This window comes from Neopsephotus bourkii, unplaced genomic scaffold (genome assembly GCF_033783945.1).
Source record: "Neopsephotus bourkii isolate Nb327-2 ecotype Australia unplaced genomic scaffold, CSIRO-AGI_Nbou_v1 NB_816, whole genome shotgun sequence".
Classification (NCBI taxonomy): Eukaryota; Metazoa; Chordata; class Aves; order Psittaciformes; family Psittacidae; genus Neopsephotus; species Neopsephotus bourkii.
The window spans coordinates 226,885-248,737 of record NW_026901312.1 but is presented as its reverse complement, the minus strand read 5'-3'; the positions used below and the strand labels follow the sequence as shown (position 1 = coordinate 248,737).

Genomic DNA, 21,853 nt, shown 5'->3' with positions numbered 1-21,853 from the left:
TTACTAAATCAAACATTACCATATTGCCTAACAGCTTCTTTGCAGATACAAACAACATGTGTTACGGCTTGAACTTGCAATGTGTGATGACTGTGTTGAAGCCACTTGGAATATTGCAGAGGTTACATTTGCTCCTACAGCAGAAAATAAATACACTTTGTTGCACTCTTTTACTTGCAGAAATAAGGTGGTGACTCATTGGGCTTCACAAAAAGGGGCATAAACTACCAGTTTACATTGCACTGTTTTCTGTATTAAAAAGAAACAAGAGAAAAGATTAATTCAAATGAAGGTGGTCATTGATTTCCTTTTAAGAATCTTCATGAAATGTGTAATGTTACCTTGGAATTGCAGACCCATGGTCAAAGTTTGCTGAGCAACCTTGTGTTGCTTAATTTCATAGGGACATAAACTTGCCAATTGCTGCGATGCCCCTTGGACAGTACTCACAATGGCACTGGGGTTGCAATTATTAATGCCCGTCATTCTATCTGAATTGTAACATTTCACATGACAAATGTGGAAATGGCTTCCTTCATTATTTCTCACCAACTCTTCTAGTCTAGTATTTCTGTTGGAAGCCCAGACTTGCACTTCGTACAAAAACCTGATGCATATTCTTGTTTCCAGAGCTGTGACAGAGAAAGGTGGGGACCAGGCCCAGGTTCTGCTTCTGCCGTAATTCACGGAAGGAATATATATTTATTTTAGTCTCCTGTGACTTGTGGTGTATAAAGCACAATTCCTTCTGCTGCTTGTCCCTGTAAGGCTTGAACATCATTTTCACCTTTATTCAGGCAGCATTTTGTTGGCTTTATTTACCTGATGGATATTTCTGGGGTTTATCTTTTTATGATTTGGCTTGAGTGTCCTCCTTTTCCTGGAATTTTATAAGTAGTGTTGTTTGTAATTAAATACAATCAAAGTGTATTTTTAATTTAAACAAATCAGCTAACCTCTCCCATCTTTCAGAACTTGGTTAGGCAGAAAGATCTTCATTCCAGTATCCACAGGATTTAAATGAATATATAATCGAAAAAGATGCCACGAGCCTCTTTGGAAGGATTGTTCATCTTGTATCATAGGGTAGACTAAATTAATAAATCTTACTGTGATTTAGCATGTATTAGACTAAAGCTATGATACAGTTTCAATTTATCACTAACATCTAAATTCATATTACCGTCTGAGACCTGTTGCCTCTTTTATGACTTAACCATCCTTGCAAAGATAGCTGTACCAAAACTTAGTAACGTTACGTAAGAAAACATTAATTTTTCTAAAGAATCGAAAGATCTTAGGCTGCTATTTGGTTGTTGCCCTTTTTCCCTTCCCTTCCCCTTCCCCTTCCCTTTCCCTTTCCTTCCCTTCCCCTTCCCCTTCCCTTCCCCTTCCCTCCCCTTCCCACCCCCTTCCCTTCCCCTTCCTCTTTCTCCTTCCACTCCCCCTTCCCCTTCCCTTTTGCACTTCCTCTTCCCTTTTCCACTTCCCCTTCCCCTATTCTGAAGTATTTTAGAGCAAATCTAACCTATGAATTTAGAGTTCTACATTGAAATTTAGATTTTAGTTTGAATTAAATTCTAATTACAGTTTAGTATTGAGACCTAAGTGTGTTTAGATTATGTTCTGAAATGCAGTAGAAAGCCTTGAAAAGAAAACCTGTTATAAAAAGAATGTGTGGAGATAATCTAAAATTAAATATACCAACTTGTAAAGATTTTCCACTGCAAATTGAAATGTTCTTTTTAATCTGCATTTTTACTTAGTTTAGCTACAGCATTATTTTCTGAGAATTTTGAAGCTGACTAACAGATACATAAAAATTCAAGTTCACATTAAAATTTACAAAGTGACTTTGAAAAAATCTCAGCCTTCATACCAGATAGAATGAGATCAAACATTAGAAATGACCTCAGGACATAGTTGCTTTTTATTCTGCTAAAAAAAACACATGAAAAGTTAAAAGACTATCGAGAGCTTATGTTTATTTTTCCAGTGACAGTTAATTGCTACTTATTTTTAAAGTGAAATACAGCAGAATGTAAGCAATAGCAGTGACGTTGTCTGAAAGAACATAATGCAGAGCTACTTTATTTTAAAGGCTCATTTACTCATTTTTGACATTAACTGTTTGAAAAGTCAAACTGTACTTCATAGCTTAAGGTAAGTGCCCACACAAAGTTTGTCCATTCAAATAGCTGAAACACAAAGAAAAAAATAAAGAAGTCTAGAATGGTATATATTGGTTCACTAATGTGATTTCTCTCCATTATTAATTTTTTCTTCCCATTTAAACGGGAGGAGGTTGAATATCAAAGGTAAAGTGGTAAAGTGTTAGCGTATTCCCATCATGTAAAGAGATACAAGCCCTATTTATTTCTATGGAAATTGTGATTCTGCTGTAATAGCTATATGGTTTAATTTTTCTGCCTGTTTTGGGGGTTTGTTTATTTTTCATTTGGAGGTGGTTCAGAAGGGAATCCCCTTTTTTTCTGGTTGAACTGTCACATCCTCCAGGCGAAAGATTTAACAAACTGAACAAGAATTCTTGATTACAGCATAGGGTTTTTTCTACCGTGGAGACTCGAGAATATTTCAAGAAGTAGGAGTGTATTTAAGACAAAGCCTAAGTTGTTCAGAGTGCCACTATTTAGGAATGGCAACACCGTACAGACATATTAGTTCCCTTAAAAACAAACCTGAAGAGAAAGGAACGTGAGGGAAGCAAAGATATGAACTGGCAAGTTAGGCTATTCCTACTTTGGGTGCACACAGAGATGCTTTCACAGCTTGGGCTGTTGAATTTCTGTTAGCTCATTCGACTTAAAATAGATCTGAGAACTGGGTTAGTTGGGCATTTGAGCATAGTTGGAAATCAGGCTTTCACAGTAGCCTGGGTTGTATCCGAGGTGACAATCTTTGTTCATACCCACATCACCTTTTCTGCTGTTGCTTCAAATCATTTTGGCTAGTGAAGTTTGGGCACACTAAAAGTGCTCTTTCCCCCCCCACCCAGTAAATACTCCTGTAATGTACAGATTCAGAGCCTCTGTAAAACAAGAGACTAAATGTCTTTTATTTTCATCCTTTAGAGTAGTCATAAAGCAGTATTATCTTGCTATTGCAGTTCAAGAAAAGATTATAGTGTTCAGAGGTGCCAGTGGTTTTGTCTTTTTTTTTTTTTTTTTTTTAATGTTATCTGGCTGTAAGTAACCCAAGAAGCTATTTTAACTCATGCAGGGTAGTGTAGGAGATCAGCCCAACAGGGGACTAGCAGGGAGCTTAAATACTTGCATAGAGGCCTCTTAAGAGTTGGAATAGTTGGAATGTTAGGTTTTAGGTATTCTAGGTTGGAATTTTAGGAGTAAGGTTCAGAGGTCTTGTGCTTCTCTCTCCTAAATATTTCATAAAGGGTTCTTTGTGAGAGCTTAAAAACTTTGGCCATAACTGAAAGTGATCCTGTCTTTCACTTCACTGCAGTGTGCCATATATGGGTAAACCTTGCTATTATTTCTTGTGAGTGACACAATAGTAGGTGAAATTCCACTTTCTGATGACAATAAAAACCAACCCCAAAACAACCAAGCCAAAACAAACAAACCCCCCCAACCAAAAAACCCAACAAGCAATAAGGCAAGCTTTTGGTTAGAGGGTATATTTGGGAGAGAAAGAGCCCCCATCTTAGTCTGCAGGTCAGATATTGGAGCAGCTCTGCAACTGTGCTCGTGGTGGTTGCTCCTCCAGCCTCAATGTGATAGAGACTGTCAGTGCTGACCAAATAGTGAAATTTTGGGCAAGATAGCTGGAGGATTAGAAGGTGTGGTCACTATTGTAGTATCTTAACGGGGAAAAAAATAAACCACCCCACCCCGCAAAAAACTCTAGTACAGTTTTGCTGCTTGGAAGACAAGTCAACAGCCTCTGCAAGGCCGCCTTGCCCCCAGATGCTGAGATTGGAAACCTGATTTTAAGATGCTTAACACTTCCTAAGTCTGGAGGAACACAGGAAGGAATGGGAACAGCAGTATTCTGCAGTATCAGTGAACCTTCATCTGTGGATAACAAGGGGCCAACAGGGATCAGAATTAACGGCTGTGATCTCAACTCCTTCATGTGCGTTGTAGAGCAGTACATAAACATAAGCAGTGTTCTAATCTGTGTCAATATTTAATTCTGTCAAAATGCTTTATGGTACTAGGTTGGCTTCACTGGCATTTAACGCAGGAAGAAAGCTCTGGTAATACCAACATATTCTGTTTCAAGCTTTTCAGTCCAAAATATTTTCATTTTGCTCTGAAACATCACTTTCAGTGTACTGTGTATAATGTGATGACATTTTTAACATTTTAAAATTTGAAATAACAGTTGAAGTGATTTTGTCACTATGAGATGATGGTGATAGTAAGCCTGATGAGCTTTCTTCATTTCTCTGTTTTTGGTATTTCCTTCTGTCAAGGACTTCAGCACTTTGGAAGTTTGTTGCAACTCTGAAAGTGAAGTATCAGACTTCAGCTACTTCAAAGTATGTGAAATACTTTGCTGTACCTGTTGATAGTGGTTTGTGTTACAGGTCTGTACAGGGATAGCAGATCTCTGCTGCTTTGGCTCTTCTAGTGCTTTATAAAGAGTTCAGAACCAGATCTGGTTCTAAACTGTATTCCTTTTACAATCCATTTGGGATCTAAGTCATTAAAGCCTGGAAAAACAGGGACCCTTACAATATATCCACCAATTCACCAACACAACAGTATGTTGTTTTCCATTCAGCCCACTGGGAGAACTGTATTTTGCAGCCAGATGTCTAGATGATTCTCTACTAGATAAGAAACTGCTAGGCTGGCTTCTCTTGGGATCCTTCCCTGCTCATGTTCAGCCACATTTAAGTTTCAGTTGTAATCTCAGAGCTTGGTTGTGTACGTCAGTTTGGTGATCATGTATACATTTTTAATGTTTGTTTTACCAGGCGACCTAAGCATTTGAATTTTCTTGTAGAGTTTATAAGGACACAATGCAGATGTAGATGAATTCACGACAGTAATTATGTCCTAAATTAATTTAATACTGCCTTAGACTATAAAACTGCATGTGGAAGAAATACTTTCCAAGGACAAGCCTAGAAAGTTTGGCTCTTCTTTCATATGAGCTCTAAAATCCACAGATTTTGTTAACTTTAAATAGAAACCAAGACCTAATAAATTTAAAATTAATGCAAATATGCAGATGCTTTCTTTTCTGGGGTTCCACTGTGATATGGTAGGATTGTTATTTCCAGGAATTATTTCCTGGAGTATATCCTTGGATATTTTCAGGAATTGTATCCTTGAATAAGCATGATACTGTACTATTAAAATGTTTGAATATAGCCATTTAAGGTTATCAGTGATGAGGATTACTTCTAAAGAGAGTTAAGTCTCCTCTGCCCACACCACCTATTCTCAACACTTTTGCCTAAGCAGTTCCTCAGGAGTGTTTCTCCATTTCTTTTTAAAGAAATCAGGCCCTCTGAGTCAAAATGGAGATTACAAAGATTTCCCAAGAATAAAACAGTTAAATTGCCATCAGTCTCTAAGGTAGTTAGCTCTGCAGTCTGGTGTTTCTGTTTTTACATTGCTTTTCCTCTGAGAATGCCACTGCGACATGGCAGTTATAAGTATAAAAAACAGTTTAACAAGAACATCCATAATGATAAGTTTTACTGTGCTGTATTTCCATGGTTTAACCCTTCTTCAAGTGGCCCAAGGATTTGGAAGGTACAGGTAAATTCCCATTGAGGGAAAGAAGGGCGATAAAATTTTTAATAATGCTGGTGTTACTTTACTGTGAGAGGCACTGGCAGTTAGTGCATATGAATTAAATTCCATTTGAAAGATTTGGCCTTCTTTTATTTCATTGACAGTTATAAGCTAAAGCTGTAGATTTCACCATTTTAATTAATTATTATTATTAATAATAATTATTATCTGAAGACTGATGCTGCCTGGCATACATGGTGTTCAAATTACCACACTTAATTCTAAGGGTTTAATTCTCTGTCCTCAGCCTAGGGTCTCAGAGGGAGTACAGCTGTCAAGCATTATGAAGCCTCAGGTTGTTCCCCTTTGCCTGGAAGGTGGAGCATGCATATTCCTTCTGTCTGTTCTGTGGGTGGTTAATGCCGCTAAACTGTAGGACCTCCAGGACTGCAAATAGGTCATCTCCTAAATTTCTTGTTTCGGATGCCCTCAGAGGGGTCAGGTACAGTTTATCTTGAGCAAATAAATAAATAATTAAGATCCTCAAACTAGTACATACCACTAAGAAGTGGGTGATACTGAGATCTGTGTAGCACAAACCTGTATGTTTACTTTCCCTAGACTATGGCCTTTCTATTTACGCAGTTCTGTGTAGGGGTAAAATACAGTTACCTGTTCGAGCTGTGTCTTTTCAGTAATGTGTGCTTGTGTACCGACACACACACATGCACACCAAGCAGTAGGTTTTTAGTTCACTCTGAAGACAGGAAGGTCCATAAGAGGTCTGTAACCTTTGCAGAATACTCTGATATGGTGAATATATACTTTAGTGGTCTCTGAGGCTTTAAGGAGCAAGAGTAGCATCACTTTACGTAGTTAGCACATCAACCGTCTTTGAGGCTACTGGTAAGTCCATGAAATGTCCAGGAAGTGATTAATTACATCCCTTTGTCTCAGGGAAGTATGCCATCACTTTTACTGGTGCTAACCCTAACACTAGATTTCAGTGTCTCATATAAATAAAATAGTTAAAAAATGGAGCAACAGTAGTATGATGCTAAGGGACACTCAACATGATACAGGCTGTTAAATTGAGAATAAACTCAATGAATGTAGACAAAAGTGATGCAGTAGAATAGAATGGGCTATTCCAGTTGGAAGGGACCTACAACGTCTAGTCCAACTGCTTGACCAAACCAGGGCTCACAAAAGTTAAAGCCTGTTACTGAGGGCATTGTCCAAGTTCCTCTTAAAAACTGAGAGGCTTGCGGCATCAACCACCTCTGTAGGAGGCCTGCTGCAGTGTTTGACCTCCCTCTCAGTGAAGAAATGTTTGCCAGTGCCCAGTCTAAATCTCCCGAGGTGCAGCTTTGAGCCATTCCCACACATCCTGTTCCTGGATCACAGGGAGAAGAGGTGAGCACCCCCCTCTCCACTTCCCGTCCTCAGGAAGCTGTAGGGAGCAATGAGCTCATCCCTCAGACTCCCTTCCTCCAAACCAGACAAGGCCAGAGCCCTCGACCGCTCCTCACAGGATGCACCTTTCAGCCCTTCCACCAGCTTTGTTGCCTTCCTCTGGGTGCATCCAAGGACCTTCACATCCTTCTTAAACTGTGGGCCCAGAGCTGCACACAGGGCTCAAGGTGAGGCTGCACAACTCTGAATACAGCAGGGTAGTCACCTCCTTTGATCGGCTCATTCTGCTGCGTTTGATGCACCTCAGGGTGCAGCTTGCTCTCTTGGCTGCCAGGACACACCACTGACTCACAGTTTGTTCAGTGTCAACCAGCACCCCCAGAGCCCTTTCTGAAGGGCTGCCCTCCAGCCTCTCCTCTGCCAGTTTATACTTGTGCCTGGTGTTATTTTGTCCCAGGTACAAAATACAGCATTTTGATTTGTTACATTTCTTCTCTTTAATCACTGTCCAGTGCTCCAGTCTATTTGGATCCCTCTGCAAAGCCTCTTGTCCCTCAAGGGGGTCAGTAGCACCTCCCAGTTTAGTATCACCAGCAAACTTACTAACGATACATCAAACTCAAGCCTCCAAATCACTGACAAATATATCAAACAGAACTGGGACTAGAATTGAGCCCTGAGGAGCACTGCTGGTGACCATCTGCCAGACAGATGTAGCCATATTCACTACAAACCTTTGAGCCCTGTCGTTCATCCAGTTCTTCAGCCCACACACTATGAACCTGCTCATCCCACAGCTGGGCAATTTGTCCAGAAGGATTCTGTGAGGGACAGTATCAGATCCTCACTAAAATCCAAAAAACTACATCCAGTTCGGCAAGTGACCTTATCATAAAAGGGTGTCAGATTAGTTAAATGGTTTTCCTTTGGGAACCCATGTTGTCTGTGCCTGATGATTGTATTATTCTTTAAATACATTTCAGTAGTACCCATTATGATCTTCATAATTTTTCCAGGAACTGAGGTTAGACTAATGGTCTGTTGTTTGCTGGGTCTTCCCTCATGCACTTTGGGTGGGTCGGAATAACACTGGTTAGCTTCCAGTTGGCAGGGACTCCCCAGAAGGCTCAGGATCCTGCAGATCTTTGAGGTGTCCAAAGAAGATTTCCCCATATGTGTTTATGGTTTCTTCATGAGCATGCACATGGGGAAGTGAGAACGGGCTCATCCATAGTACAGAGTTGCACCACTTCAGCTGGAGGTGTCTTTCAAAGAGAAGGCAGCATGAAAATTATTATGGCAGTACTAATATACTTCAGTTAATCTTAGTCAAATCAAATCCTGTTTAATTTATAATAAACCAACTCATTTTACTGAATGTTTTTGTATTTGACTTAAAATAAAGACACGTAATTCTTCCTGAAGTGAAGATATTGATGGATCAACTACATAGATTGGGATTAATATTTTAGAATACTGCAGGGTTTTGAAAGATTAGAGTTTTTGAGTGTTGATGTGTCCTTTCTGGTGATGTCATTGAGATTATTTGCAAAACCAGGCCTGTTTCCTGAGGTCACTTTGAGTTTTGACTTGAAATAACTGCAAGCTTAATTATCCCCTTTTTGTTCATCGTTGAGGAACTTTAAATTACTGTGTATCTTACAAAATTTGCAGTTGTCATGGTTTAACCCCAGTTAGCAACTAAAGAGCCACTTGGTCACGCCCCTTGCAATAGGATGGGGGAGAGAATCAAAAGGTTAAAAGTGAGGAAACTCATGAGTTGAGATAAAGACAGTTTAATAGGGAAAACAAAACTGTGCACACAGGCAAAGCAAACCAAAGAGTTCATTCACCACTTCCCACGGTCATGTCCAGAAAAGTGTGGCTGCATTACATGTAACAGTTACTTGGGAAGACAAACACCATCACTCCAAAAGACCTTCCCTTTCTTCTCTCCCCAGCTTTATATGCTGATCATGATGCCATATGGTGTGGGATATCCCTCTGGTCAGTTGGAGTCATCTGTCCTGGCTATGTCTCCTCCCGACTTCTGCACCCTGAGCCTCCTTGCTGGTGGGGTGACGTGAGGAGCAGAAAGGGCCTGTGTAAGCACTGCTCAGCAGTAACTGAAACATCGCTGTGTTATCAACACTGTTTGCAGCACAAATCCAAAACATAGTCCATACCAGCCAAAACTAGCACATTAGTGCAAAATAAAGTCAGATTTCAAGTAGGGTGGAGAGAAATTCTCCCTAAAGACAAGGAGGATGAATGTTTCCTTAGAGGTTTGTGGAACAAAGTTTCAGGTTATGAATGTTTAGGTATTAGAGATTAAAATTTCTTTGTCAAATTGTGAAGGCTGTATAAGTTGAATATTTACATTTCTGCTGTTTACTGATGGAATGAACAAGGAGTATTTTTATTGTACTGTTGTGACTTTTGCAGTTTTGCATGAATTGATTCTGTAGTTTGACTTAGACATTATGCTGTAAAGTTACCATTTCCGTTTTTCTTTCTTCTTTCTTGCCTGCATTTGGCAGAAAGTGAAGTCTATTCCTGTTGTATAGTCTGATGCTGTGAACATGCTTTTTATAATTTAATTATATAAATAACCAAATGTAGTGCATTTTACAGTACATTTCCTTATGCAAACTAGATGGAATGCTTTTTAATAACCATATAGACATTTGATGATTTTTATACTTGCCATTTGAAGACAGTTTGGATATAGATTGATATAGAATTACTTAAAGTACTGCATATAAATTAAACATTAGAAAGGTAGGTACAGACAGACTAAGCAGCTCAATTATAATCTTTGGTTATGCAGTTACTGCCTCAAGGACACTCCATCCATTTCATATCATATGTCCTTCTTTTGAAAGATGATCAGTGGGTTCAAGTAACATTTCAGCACACAGGAAATTACATAATTTATAGACTTAGAGAAATGAAAAGCAGAAAACTGGTTTTCATAAATTAAATCTCCCCCTCTTTTTTTTTCTCCCCTTACAGATTGGAACACTGAAAGATTACTACCACTTCTACCATAGTAAAACAATTAAAAGGTCAGTTCTCTCAAGTAGAGGTACCCACAGCTTCATTTCGATGGAACCAAAGGTAAGAAAATCCACATATGTGTCTGATGCAAAAGCCTTTGCATTTTTTATATGAAATGTCATACCAGAGGACTTGCACCTGAATGGCATATAGCATTACAAGAACTGACACACTATCTGTTTGCTAGGGTTCTGCTTGTCATTAAAACAAACGAAAGACAGTACCATGCTATTCCGTTTGTGCTATTGTTGGAACATAAGGTCCAGAATTATTCATGGAGGAGTACAGGAATTGTGTTAATGCAGTAATCACTGTGCTGTGCTTCTCTGCAAAACCACATGTGTAATACTCATGTCTGCAGATCTCTGTAAATCAGCCAGCTTTCAGAATGAAGGTGAGCTGTGTGGGATAGTACAGTGTTCAGAGCAAATTTTCTCTTGCCATTTTCTGGTCTTCCTCTGGAATTGATGTAAGAGGGATTACAATTAGAATGCTTTTTTCTGTGGTCCTTTTGATAGTTCCTGTCAATCATCATTTTAAGAACTGTTTGAAAAATGGTGTCACATCTTTGGAATATATACTATACTGTAAACATAATTTAATTACTGATTTGTAGTTAAGTATAATATTGTCTTGTGTCTGTACCCAAGGCACACTTTTATTTTAATCCTTTAATTTCAGTGGTTAGAAGCTTTATCACGGACTGTTGGATTGGATTGCTTCTCGTTTTCTTTTAGAAAAAATGTTTGGAGAAGATCACATTAGCTTTTTTATGCTGTTTATGCAACCCAGTTTCGCCAGCAAGCCCCCAAGTCCCTGGTGTTTTTCAGTGATGATAGCTGAGTCAAGTTTTTTTTAAGTCCTTGGATGATGACTGCTGTCTGTGAAGGATTTGACAGGTTTTACTTGAAAAATATTTTATGAGAAGTAAGAGTTGTCAGTAAAAGACAGTTCGAATACTGTAGATGCATGGTATAGAAGCTGAGCATTGCAGTCTGGAAAGCTGTATTTAGGACTGAAGTTCCTCTTGAGGATAGGACAAGACTAGGGAAAGGCCCACAAAGCCTGTTTGCCCCTGTGTTGATTCGGCTGAACTGTTTAATCTTTTAAGAGCACGAGCAGCTCTGCTGAGCAATATATTTGGGGGATTAGATGGTGAGGGCCCAAATCTCTGTTCTGACAAGTTCGAAGACCCCCATTCTAACCACAAGCACTGCACTTAGAATAGCGATACTGCAAAAGGAAGGGGAAGTGTTGAATCCCCATCAGTCTTCTGGAATGCACAGAGGTAGAGTGATTTACACACAAATGCACCAGTTCACATGCATGTATGTACTTTACACCCAGCTTCCAGACACCCCTTCTGCACCTCTGGCACCCAGGCCAGACTACTTTGGCCAGAATTGTGAGAGACTCTAGGGCAGAACACAGCAGAAAATCAGGACTATCATTTATTTTCCAGTGCTTTCCATGTTACGCCATTTAGGTCTTGTCCCCAGTCTGCACTGTCACTGGTGCAGAATTTGTGAATCATTGTTAAATACCACCTTAATATTGAGAAGCTGTGGTGGAGGTTGTGCAGTGTACTCAACCCTGTTAATAATTCTATACCCAAAGAGAAACTGATGGTCTAGTACCTAGATCTGTCAAAAGTGTTTGTGATTGACTTTGTGACTACTCTGCGGAGCCTGAGCTTGGGAATTCTTGTGTGGCTGCAAACATGTCAATGTATGGACAGATATTTGTAGAATAAAGGCCAGTTTGTCCTCAGAGTGTGTAACATTTAATGATTATTAAAGCAGACAGGAAATTTAATTGTATTATGTAAGCTGGACCTTTTTTTTTTATAAAAAGGTTTCATTTAAATAAGGCACATTGCATGGCTTTGAGAGTTTTAAAGGTCCAGTACTATATCTATTCTATTTATGAGTGACTGTATCTAATGCCAGTATTTGCAGTGAATTAGATGATATGTGTATTTGTGAACAGGAGAACACTGAGATTTGTTTACTTTCCAAATCGTTTAATGGTAGTTTACTTAATGCTTAAAATCCACTCTATGTGACATGCACACACAATTAACTTATTCTGGGCTTGCTTTAGATAGGCATCACTGATTTGCCTCTTTATGAAATTTTAAATCATGGAATTTTTATTGAGTGGTAATTCATTATGTAAATAACCTGCTTATAATGGAAGAATCATTATGAAATCTGGTATTTCTAAACTACTTATGTGGATAGTGTTTGATTTCACTGTGTGAATGCACAGGGAAAGCTATATAGGTAATATAAAATCATGCTATTGTGGATTTCAGTTAATGAATTGCTTTGAAGATCTTTGATTTTTTTCTTCTGGAAGAGTCTCTTGACGTTGTCATAAACCATATGAATAGATCAAACAAGAAATATAAACTGAAGACATATAGATTACACATTTTGACAATTTTCTCAGCATTAACCAAACATTACTCTCTGTATTTAGATGAAAAGATAAAGGATATACACTGTAACACAATTTTGTCCATTATCATCCACATCCTTGCCTGCCAATGCTATGTGTTGGTCTTTTAGAGAGGAAATGTATTGTGTAGTTAGAGGAAGAGTAGCCAGATGACATTAATGTCTGTAACATAGATTTTCTTGTAGAAAATTCAAAACATAGCTTTGTTCATAGCTTCTCTTCTAGGCCTGTACCTGATGTTTCATTTGTATTGGTAGAAAAAGCGAAGAAGTAAAAGAAGTTTGTGGATTCTAAGCAGAGATTAGTACTATGCATCAAAGCTAAGAGTTGAATTAAATCTGTTACAGGGGTTTCTGGTCTCTCCAGCTGATGTACTGCTTGTGGTTGGCCTTTGCAGGGGTTGATGAAAGCACTGTATCATGAATTAAGAGCCTTTTTTAGCTTCATAGAGTTTCCTCAGCAAAGTAATTTTGGTGACACTGCAATGCATGAAACAATGGGAGCAGGAGCCAAGAACAAGGGAGAAGAAGATGGACAGAATCATTCCATAGGTGGAAGATATCCTGAAGCTCTAATTCAACTATTAAGTAGGTCCTCTGTTGAAATCAGACTATTACAGTATTTCCAAGGGTGGGAATAAAGAACTATGGTGCACTTCTGAGTTTGCTGCAGTGTGAAATGAAAGGTCACAAAGTAGAAAAATCTGTGAAGAGTGATTGCAACCTCAGTCTGTAAGTCAGACTTTACATCAATACAAAGCATAGGGAAAATTGGGTGGAGTTTTTCTGTCACTAAAGAGATTGCAGTTCCGATGAAGTATCAGTGTCAAAGCGCCTACACATGACAATAATACATAGACATTAAATGGACAGTATAAATGAGAAAGCTGTCATTTTATACTGCACTGTATGTTTGTAGTCAAGGGCTGTGATAATGAAATTTGTGACTTACATAGTGAAAAAATCCCACAGAATCAAGTAGCATAAATGGCAAAGCAATAATCCTGGAAGAATAATACATGTTCCTCTAAAGTGTCACATTTGCTAACAGGGAAAACATTTGTAGCATTAGTGTTTGTTTATCAATTTCATCTAAGATGACATCTCATCTTTCTAAAATTTTAATTAATTTCAGGTAGGTTTATTCGTGGTTCGAACTCCTGATTCACTTACCTTTAAGAAATCGAAAGATTTACAGTTTCCCTTCCACTGAAATAAGAAATTCCAGATTTCAGCAAGATACCCTGCTCGAGCAGGATTTTGCTGAAGATTCTGTCACCACTGCTACAGAATCAGAATACCTAAGGAAACATTACTCCAGACATTTACATCTTCCCCGGCCTGACCTAACCACACACAGATCTGATCTGTATGACCTGGTGTTAGAAAAATGATAGTACCATGGTAGGAGGGGGAGGGAGGGAATGCTTATTTTTGCTATAACAAGCTGAATTGAACTGGTGGTAGCAGCATGTAAAATGCTGTAAGCATACTTTTGATGAGACAGCACCAGATGATGTGGGCTTGCTTCAGAGAAAGTAATGCCAGAATTCTGTCCTTACTAGTACAATGTTGTGGATGTTTATGAGAGGGCGAAGGGAAGCAGAATTTGCAGCATCTTAAGTACAATTTCATTATGTTGCTATGTAGTTACACCAGTTCATATTGCCAAATAATATCCTGGGTTGATATGGAAGTTAGTTGTCAAAGGAGTAGGGGAAAAGATGCATTTCACCACAAGGTGATGGTCTTGCTTTGGCAAAGAGTATGCCATGACTTTTGGAGCATGCCTTTGGCAAACAATAATTTCTATCACTCTGGATCAGACTGTTAATTGCAAATAGAGATGAGGGTTAAAGTTTTCAGTGCTAAAAATATCATCAACAAATTGTGTTTTCCAATTATTATGAATTTAAATGTTCCACAATTGCAATATGACATTGAGTAAGGAGAAAGTAAAGGTTTGAACAATTTGGATTTAATGTAGGGGGCACGAAATTCAGCAGGAATAAAGAATGTTATTATGGTAGTAAAACCCTGGGCTTTTAAAGGCCAGTGTCATGGACTTTGAACTGAGAGAAATTCAGGTGGGAATGTTTTTTTGGATAAAGTTGTGTTTCATTTTGGCAATAGCAAGTGTTAAGTTGTTAAACCTCATTAGTGAACAAAAAGATTTTGTTAGCCAAATAGAATGACACAACAGTTAAACACTGGGACCAGGTGAGTTACTGGTGCCTGCCTGGGTAGCCGTAATCTGTACAAGCACTCAGAGGACAGAGAATCAATACTGCTCTACTTGGCTGCAAAATAATAGGAACTGTCATGCTGTTTCCATGTTCAGAGTTTGACTGGAGGTTTGAGTTAGTTATGAAGTAGTACAACATTTAGCACTGTAGACCATTTCTTAATTGCCTCAGAAAGCTTTTACGTGAGCAATCATTCCATCTTTAGCTTAGTTAACAACAAGAATCAGATTTGCTATTTCCAAGGAGCCTGTTGCTGGGTGAGTTAGAACATGAACTGAATCACAGTGAGGGCATAGCAATGTCTCCCTTTAGCACCTGCCTCATGAGTATTAAAAAGTTTCATGTAAACATGAGCAAATAGTCCTACAGTTTGGATCTGTTTTCAGGGTTTTTGAGGTACAAAGCTGCTGTTCACTGCATTAGACTCTGCTGTAATTAGTGTTGTTGCAACGGCTTGTCATGTTGTTGTAAAGTTCTCAGAAGTTCATTGGTTGGTTTTGTTTGCTTGATGGTGATTGAAATCTGTACATACAGGGGTGCTTGATACATTAGTTTTAGCTTAAAATACATTCTCCATCAGCAAAAGTTCCTGGAAATTTTCTGTTGCTTCAGCAGGAACTGAGAATAATTTTACCATGCTGAGACTGCATCAGACTTATTTTCATTTGTGACTAAATATGGGCTAGACTGCAGTTCGCAATATACCTAGACCTAGAGGAAAACCACAGTGAGAAATCCAGGTGAGCGGAACAGTATTGGAGTGGAATTGGGACCATGTTTTGTAGCAGGTTTCTCGCTTGTCTCCGCCAATACAATACCTTAAACACTTGAGAAGCCTAATAGTTCTGAGGAATAGCAGCCTAAAATCTGCTGTTTCCTTTTAGCATATGAAACTGTGTGTGATCTGTAGCTGATATAAAACTAACTCAAAGCTGAACCTTGGCTGACTGTAATCTAAAAATGAAGGCTTAATCCATAGCATGTTCAGACAGTATTACATGAATCACAGAATCATGGAATCCCAAGGGTTGGAAGGGACCTCAGAAAATCATCTAGTCCAACCCCCCAGCAAGAGCAGGGTAACCTAGAGTACATCACACAGGAACTTGTCCAGATATGTGACCTTCCACTTATACTGTACTGGCCAAACCCAGTGCTGCTGTAACAGGAGGTAACAGTTTGTCAGTCAGCAAATTTTGTCATATAATGGTAATTTCTCTTCATTTATCTATGATAGGTAGAAATACTTAATGAAGTTAATTGTAACTAATAGGACTGAGGTTTATTTGTGAAGAATAAAAGCTTTGTTAGTGTCTAATTCTATTACTATATTAATGAGATAGCTGACTTTTCTATTAGTAATTAAAGAGACTCTCAAAAAATAAATCACTAAAGCTTCTTTCTAAAAGGAATTACCTTTTGATGTTTTCTGCTAAAAGCAGAAAAATGGCCAATAGGAGTTCAATGTAATATAATTTTAGAAAAGAAAAATGTCTACAGTTGGGGAATAAGGAAGTGTTTCTTGAAATAAATTATGTGTTTGATTACCTGTGCTTACATTTCCCTTTCATCATGGTTATCCCAGTTGCTAGCACCTGCCTTAAAGGGGTTTTGTCCCCTCAGCATCAATAATTGGATGTGCATTATGAAGAAGTACTAGATTTCAGAACATTCCAATTTTCTGCTTGCCAAGTGATTTTACAGTACTCCTTGGCAATGCCAATCTCACTGTTAACTTTTGAGCAAGAATTGGAGATTAGTTGAGAGGTTTTGCCTGGCTCACTTCCTAATTAGTGTAGCAAAGGGTTTGAGGAATGAAAAAAACATTATTCAGGATGATTGCATTCTCTTGCTGTTTTCATATCGTTATTTTGTTAATCTGGTAATGAGATGCGCAGGGAAATTGAAAGACCACAGGATGGCAAGGAATTGGGTCAAGACTTTTTCCAGTAGTATGCTGTGAAAAACTTCATTGCCTCACCATTTTTGTCAAGTTATCGCAACATCACAGAAGCCCAGTGTCAGACCAGCTGTCAAATACCCTGTTCCAGAACTCAACAGTTTATAGAGATTGTGGTAGAGCTGCTTGTATCATCTCTGTACTTTATGGTCAATGAGGGAAGGGTGTTGGCTGACTCTGAAGAAGCAGGCAAGGACTCAAGCCATCTTTCAGAGAAGTAGCTAAAATCTTCTGAGCCAAGAATATTTAAAATGAGGCAGATTTCATCGGCCTCTTGGTTTTGGTGTACTTGGACCCTTCTGATTTTGGAGAGGCAAAAGCAAAAGATTACGTATGTGCAACGGCTTGGGTCTTTCCAAGGTCCTTTTTCTTCTATCAAGAGGGAAAAAACCCAACAAACAACAAAACCAAAACAACTGAATTTTGCAGAGTAGCATGTATCTTGAACAGAATAAGTCTTAAAAAAAAAATAAAATAAAATAGCTGGATTTTAGCTCAAAGCTCTTTGAATACATGGGGGATTTTTCTTTTGAGAAATCATGTTCTTTTAGTTTTTTGCACTTGGTGAACTGGGGCTCATGCCAACAGGACTCCTTGATTTTTGCTTCATAGCATGTGTTCTGCAGTTAAAATGTTCTCTTTCTAGTAAACATGTCTTGACACGTAGAGGTTAGCATCAGTGACACTATTGGTGACTGTAGTTTAGATCTTGTTTCAGAAAATTTGTTTCAGAATCTTCAAAAATACACAGAAATGTTCTTTAGGAATAATGGAGAGGAAAACACCCTTCAGGAGATGCTTCTGCTCTGAAAGTGCTGTACAGTATGACATTCTCGAGATAAGATTCAAAATGTGACATACCTCTTAAATTTCTTGAATTTGAGGGCAAATTGGGGAAAGGAGTTTTGTGCATTTTTTTGTGCAGTTTTCTGTTCCCTGTCACTAGTGGAATCTCAACACAAAAATGTATTTAGATATCTTAAAAACGAAACCTGACCTGTTCATCTGTGATAACAGTCACAGTTTTTTGTGCAGATAGAGGTTTCTTGGAGCTGCAGTGCTAATCCCAACAATAGACAAATTCAGAAAAACGTTTTACTAGATCTAAGTGCAAATTTAGCATATCCTAATTCCAAAGTTGACTGTACATTAATGAAATAACAAAAGCAAGGAGGAAAAATCCTCTGTCCATCCATTGTGTCATGAGAGGGCACTTCCGCATCACAACTATGGAGGTAAATATTGGAGAAATTATTTGGGTAGCATGCACTCCAGCATGCTATGGGAGTTTTCAACTGGAAATTGATTTGAGCAAGGACTAGTGGAGGTCACAGCCGATTTTGATGAGAGTGTGAAAGATATACGGAGCATGCTGTGTAGCTAACTTAATTAGCCCTTGTTGGGCTCATCTTGTGTACCTTGAGTTAGCTAAATGCTTTCTAAAATCTCTCTATTCTGAGATAAGGTTTTCTGAGCATCTCCGTCAGAATTTCTAAACGCGTGGTTGTTCCTTTCTTGCTTAATGGCACATTTGCCTGGTTGACTCTCCCCGTGCAAGCTGGGAGTGCTCATCCTCATTCAAAGTGTGACCATTAATGAGGGACATACAGTATATATGCAGCCAGATCACATAAGCTTGTGCAGCTTTATTTTGTAAATGCAAATGCTATGCTAAAAAGAAAAAGGGGGGGGGGGATCAATTTGCAGCCTAAAAAGGAGAAGTGTGTTATATTCTTACAATTCAGGAGCTGCTAAAGGACTTTGCTCAACCTTAACGATGATAAAAGCTTTTTAGGTAAATCTGTGTGTGGGAAATTCAAAGCCATAAGGATGACATAAGATACCATAGCAGTTATAAACATATAAAAGCAGAGGAAATTGCTTGACAGTCTTAAGTCCATGGATGCTAGTAGGTGTTAATAACATTTGAGCTTCTTTACAGTTCCAGTCAAGCAGTACATGCTCCTGTGTATTTTGGTAGCAAAATGGGTTTATAGGTGAAAAATGGTAGCTATTAAATGATTAAAAAAGTGTTAAGGAGAACTAGTGGTTTTATTTCTGTTCTATGTTCTAAGAGCTTGCCACGGAAGACAGCAGCTCTGATGGCTGCAGTGGCCACAGAAAAGTGTGCTTCTACTGTCATTAGAGTCACTTTACATTGCTAGTGGCAGAGGGATAGCTACTGGGTAGTAAAATTGCTGCATATCAGAAACACTCAAAAGAGGAAGAAGTATAAAGATCCTAGTTTTGAACCAGGGAAAGATGCACCATTCTGGAAGAAGCTGATCCTGCAAGGCTGAATGCCAGAATATCAGCGAAGACAGAGAGGGAGATTTGAAAGAAAACACATTTTGGAAAGGAACATATCAGAGCAGACTGTCTAGGAATGTGACAGAACAGCCTCTACACACCATTTCCTGAGGAGATCCAGCTTTATCTGATACTGATCATAGAGGGTTTAATGCAGGATATTAATAGAAAAATGGATTAAAGGTCTTTCCACCCCCCTTGCATTTGAAAAACTTTCTGGCAGCAATGTATGTTTCTGATGTAATGCATCAACATTTTAATGTATCTGTCTGACTGCTTCTGACAGGCAAGACAATCATGTTTAATGCTAGCAGTTGTTACCTTGCCCAGCTATTACAAATAGTGAACAGCAAGAAGTCATGATACACATAGATAATTTGTCATATACAGCATTATTAATGTCATCACTAATTAAAGGCAGGGGCAGGTAGAAATACATCCCTTCCCAAAACAAAGGGAAAGAATCGCCCCCGAACCATAAGTGCATAACAAACTTCTTTCTTTTAGGATCATTTAAAATGTCAATGTCACTGGAAAACCACTTGTTTTCCTTGGCTGATCTGTGCTCACTCTAGCAGATCCTCAGCATCCTGTGACCTGCAAATTTTAATGGCTCAGAGAGGTGTCAAGCAACTATGTCCTGTTCACAGCTGTGCTGCTCAAATGTGTGTAGCCTTCATCATACTTCACTCATTCATGCTTCTGACTCCCTACCTGTGAAACAGGGACAATGATAACAGTTGAATAAAAACTGCAAATGGCAAATGCACAGCAAGTACTCTGTATTTTATGTTGAATTATATTTCTCTTCATGTCACACAGAGCGTTGTATGAATACAAGCAACATTTTAGTGAAATAAAACACTAATTCTGAATCCTTTCCATATAATCCACTTAAAGCAGTCATATCCATTGATGTGTTGACTGTTGCTTACATAAGCTGTGTTTGACTTAGATTATTGTTTGACATTGTTTTTTCCCTTTTTTTGAGGAGTAAACTCTGCCACTTTCAGTGATGCTGAAGTTCTAAATAACTACACAGGACAGAATATCATTTTATCTTTGCTTTTGTAAAGGATCCAAATAAAAAAATTCTTTTTTAAGTATGTTTGTCAAAATGAGACTCAATCCACTGTTTCATTCTTAGCTGTTATAATAAATTTTTGTGATTGTGTAATAGACCCAGAATTTCTGAATTTTAAATCATTTTCTTTTTTCCAGGGTGTTCCTAAGAAACTTTCTCCAAAGTACAGTTGCCAGTAGACACATAGTCTGTCAGACCAAAAGGAAACAACTGTGGTCATTGTCTCACCAGAGTTAATTTGTATTTGAAGCAGAGTGTATCTTTTAAAAATCTTCCAATTTTAATTAAAACACTGTCAGCAATAGAGAGTTTCCAGAAAGTTTTAAGATGTTCTATTTTTGCTTCATCTGAGGTTATCTGTCTTTGACCTCTAGCCATTTCACATTGCAAATTCACGTTCACTCACTGTGAGGTTGAAGTCTGATGACCAACATATGTGTTTGGACACAACTCTGACCTAAACACCCATAAACTTCCCTTTCCTTAGCTAGAAATGTCTCCTAGAACGACTTCCTTGTGTGTTTTTTTCTCCTCTTTTAATGTTTTTTTTTTCTTTACTGTTTCAACATGCTTCCCTTGCCTTGGAGGCAGGAAGCCAGCAGTAGTATTTGCAGCCCTGCTCAGTGCAGATATATTTTAAACTTGCTTGTCATTTGATGAGCCGGATACACTTTGATGAGTCTGAAGAAGACATTTAGGTAATTTTGTACTGTTCTACCTGCGTGAGAGTCCGAGATTTCTTACCATCTCTTTTGACTTCCGCACTGTCCTGGCGAATAGTGGGAATGCAGTCAGGTCATTTTTAAGCCATTGTCTGATGATAATATATATGTTGTTCATCCATCTGAGTCCAGTTTTGCCTTTCAGTCCTTCCTATAAGCAGGTAAAGGAACTGGAAAGACAATTAGAGCTATAGTAATAGTACTAGCAGGAAGGTTTGTGAAAGCCATTACATTTTTTTGAAGCTCCTGAAATATTTTCACTGTCAAGAGCAGGCATCTTTTGTAGCACATCCCAGATTATATCAAACAAAGTTTATGTTTGTCTATTTCAGAAGATACATGTTTGCACATTTCAGGATTGTCTTGGTAAGAAGAAAAAAAGTTTTTATTGGTATAGAGAGTACTCATAGCCAGTATTCATATAAAGAATCACATTTATATTAGGTCATTTTAAAGTCCTTTTACCCCTACAGAAGACAACATAAAAATAGCTCATAAAGATTGCTATCAAATTACATAAACATAGATAACAGAAATTTTGGCAAGACTGCAGAGACCGCACTGCAACCTCATGTAAGTGGTCTGGTTGGAGATCGAAAAGCTATAGTATATGCAGTAGAAAAGCCTATCCCATAAATTATAGCCATGGAAATAACTCGGTTTATAATATGATGAGTGTTGTGAATTATGAGCTCAGATAAATTAATCCATAGCTAATGGATGTTCTTTGCACATTTCCAATGTTAGAACATGTACAGGGACCAACTGGGAGTTGCAAAACTGAGATGTTGCTCTTGTTTCAGCCAGGGCTTTAAAATAAATAAAAGCAGTACCCAGCAGGTTCATTAATCAAGCATCAGT

General features: G+C 38.4%; 1 protein-coding gene across 2 annotated transcripts in view; it reads left to right on the top strand.

Moving 5' to 3' along the window:
* Positions 1-21,853, top strand: part of PCSK5 (proprotein convertase subtilisin/kexin type 5) — a 269,863-nt gene that overhangs the window by 21,459 nt on the left and 226,551 nt on the right. For both annotated transcript variants that reach the window (XM_061355628.1, XM_061355629.1), the window contains exon 2: positions 10,164-10,268. In XM_061355628.1, coding sequence (XP_061211612.1) covers positions 10,164-10,268 — 105 coding nt within the window. The remainder of the gene's footprint in view (positions 1-10,163; positions 10,269-21,853) is intronic.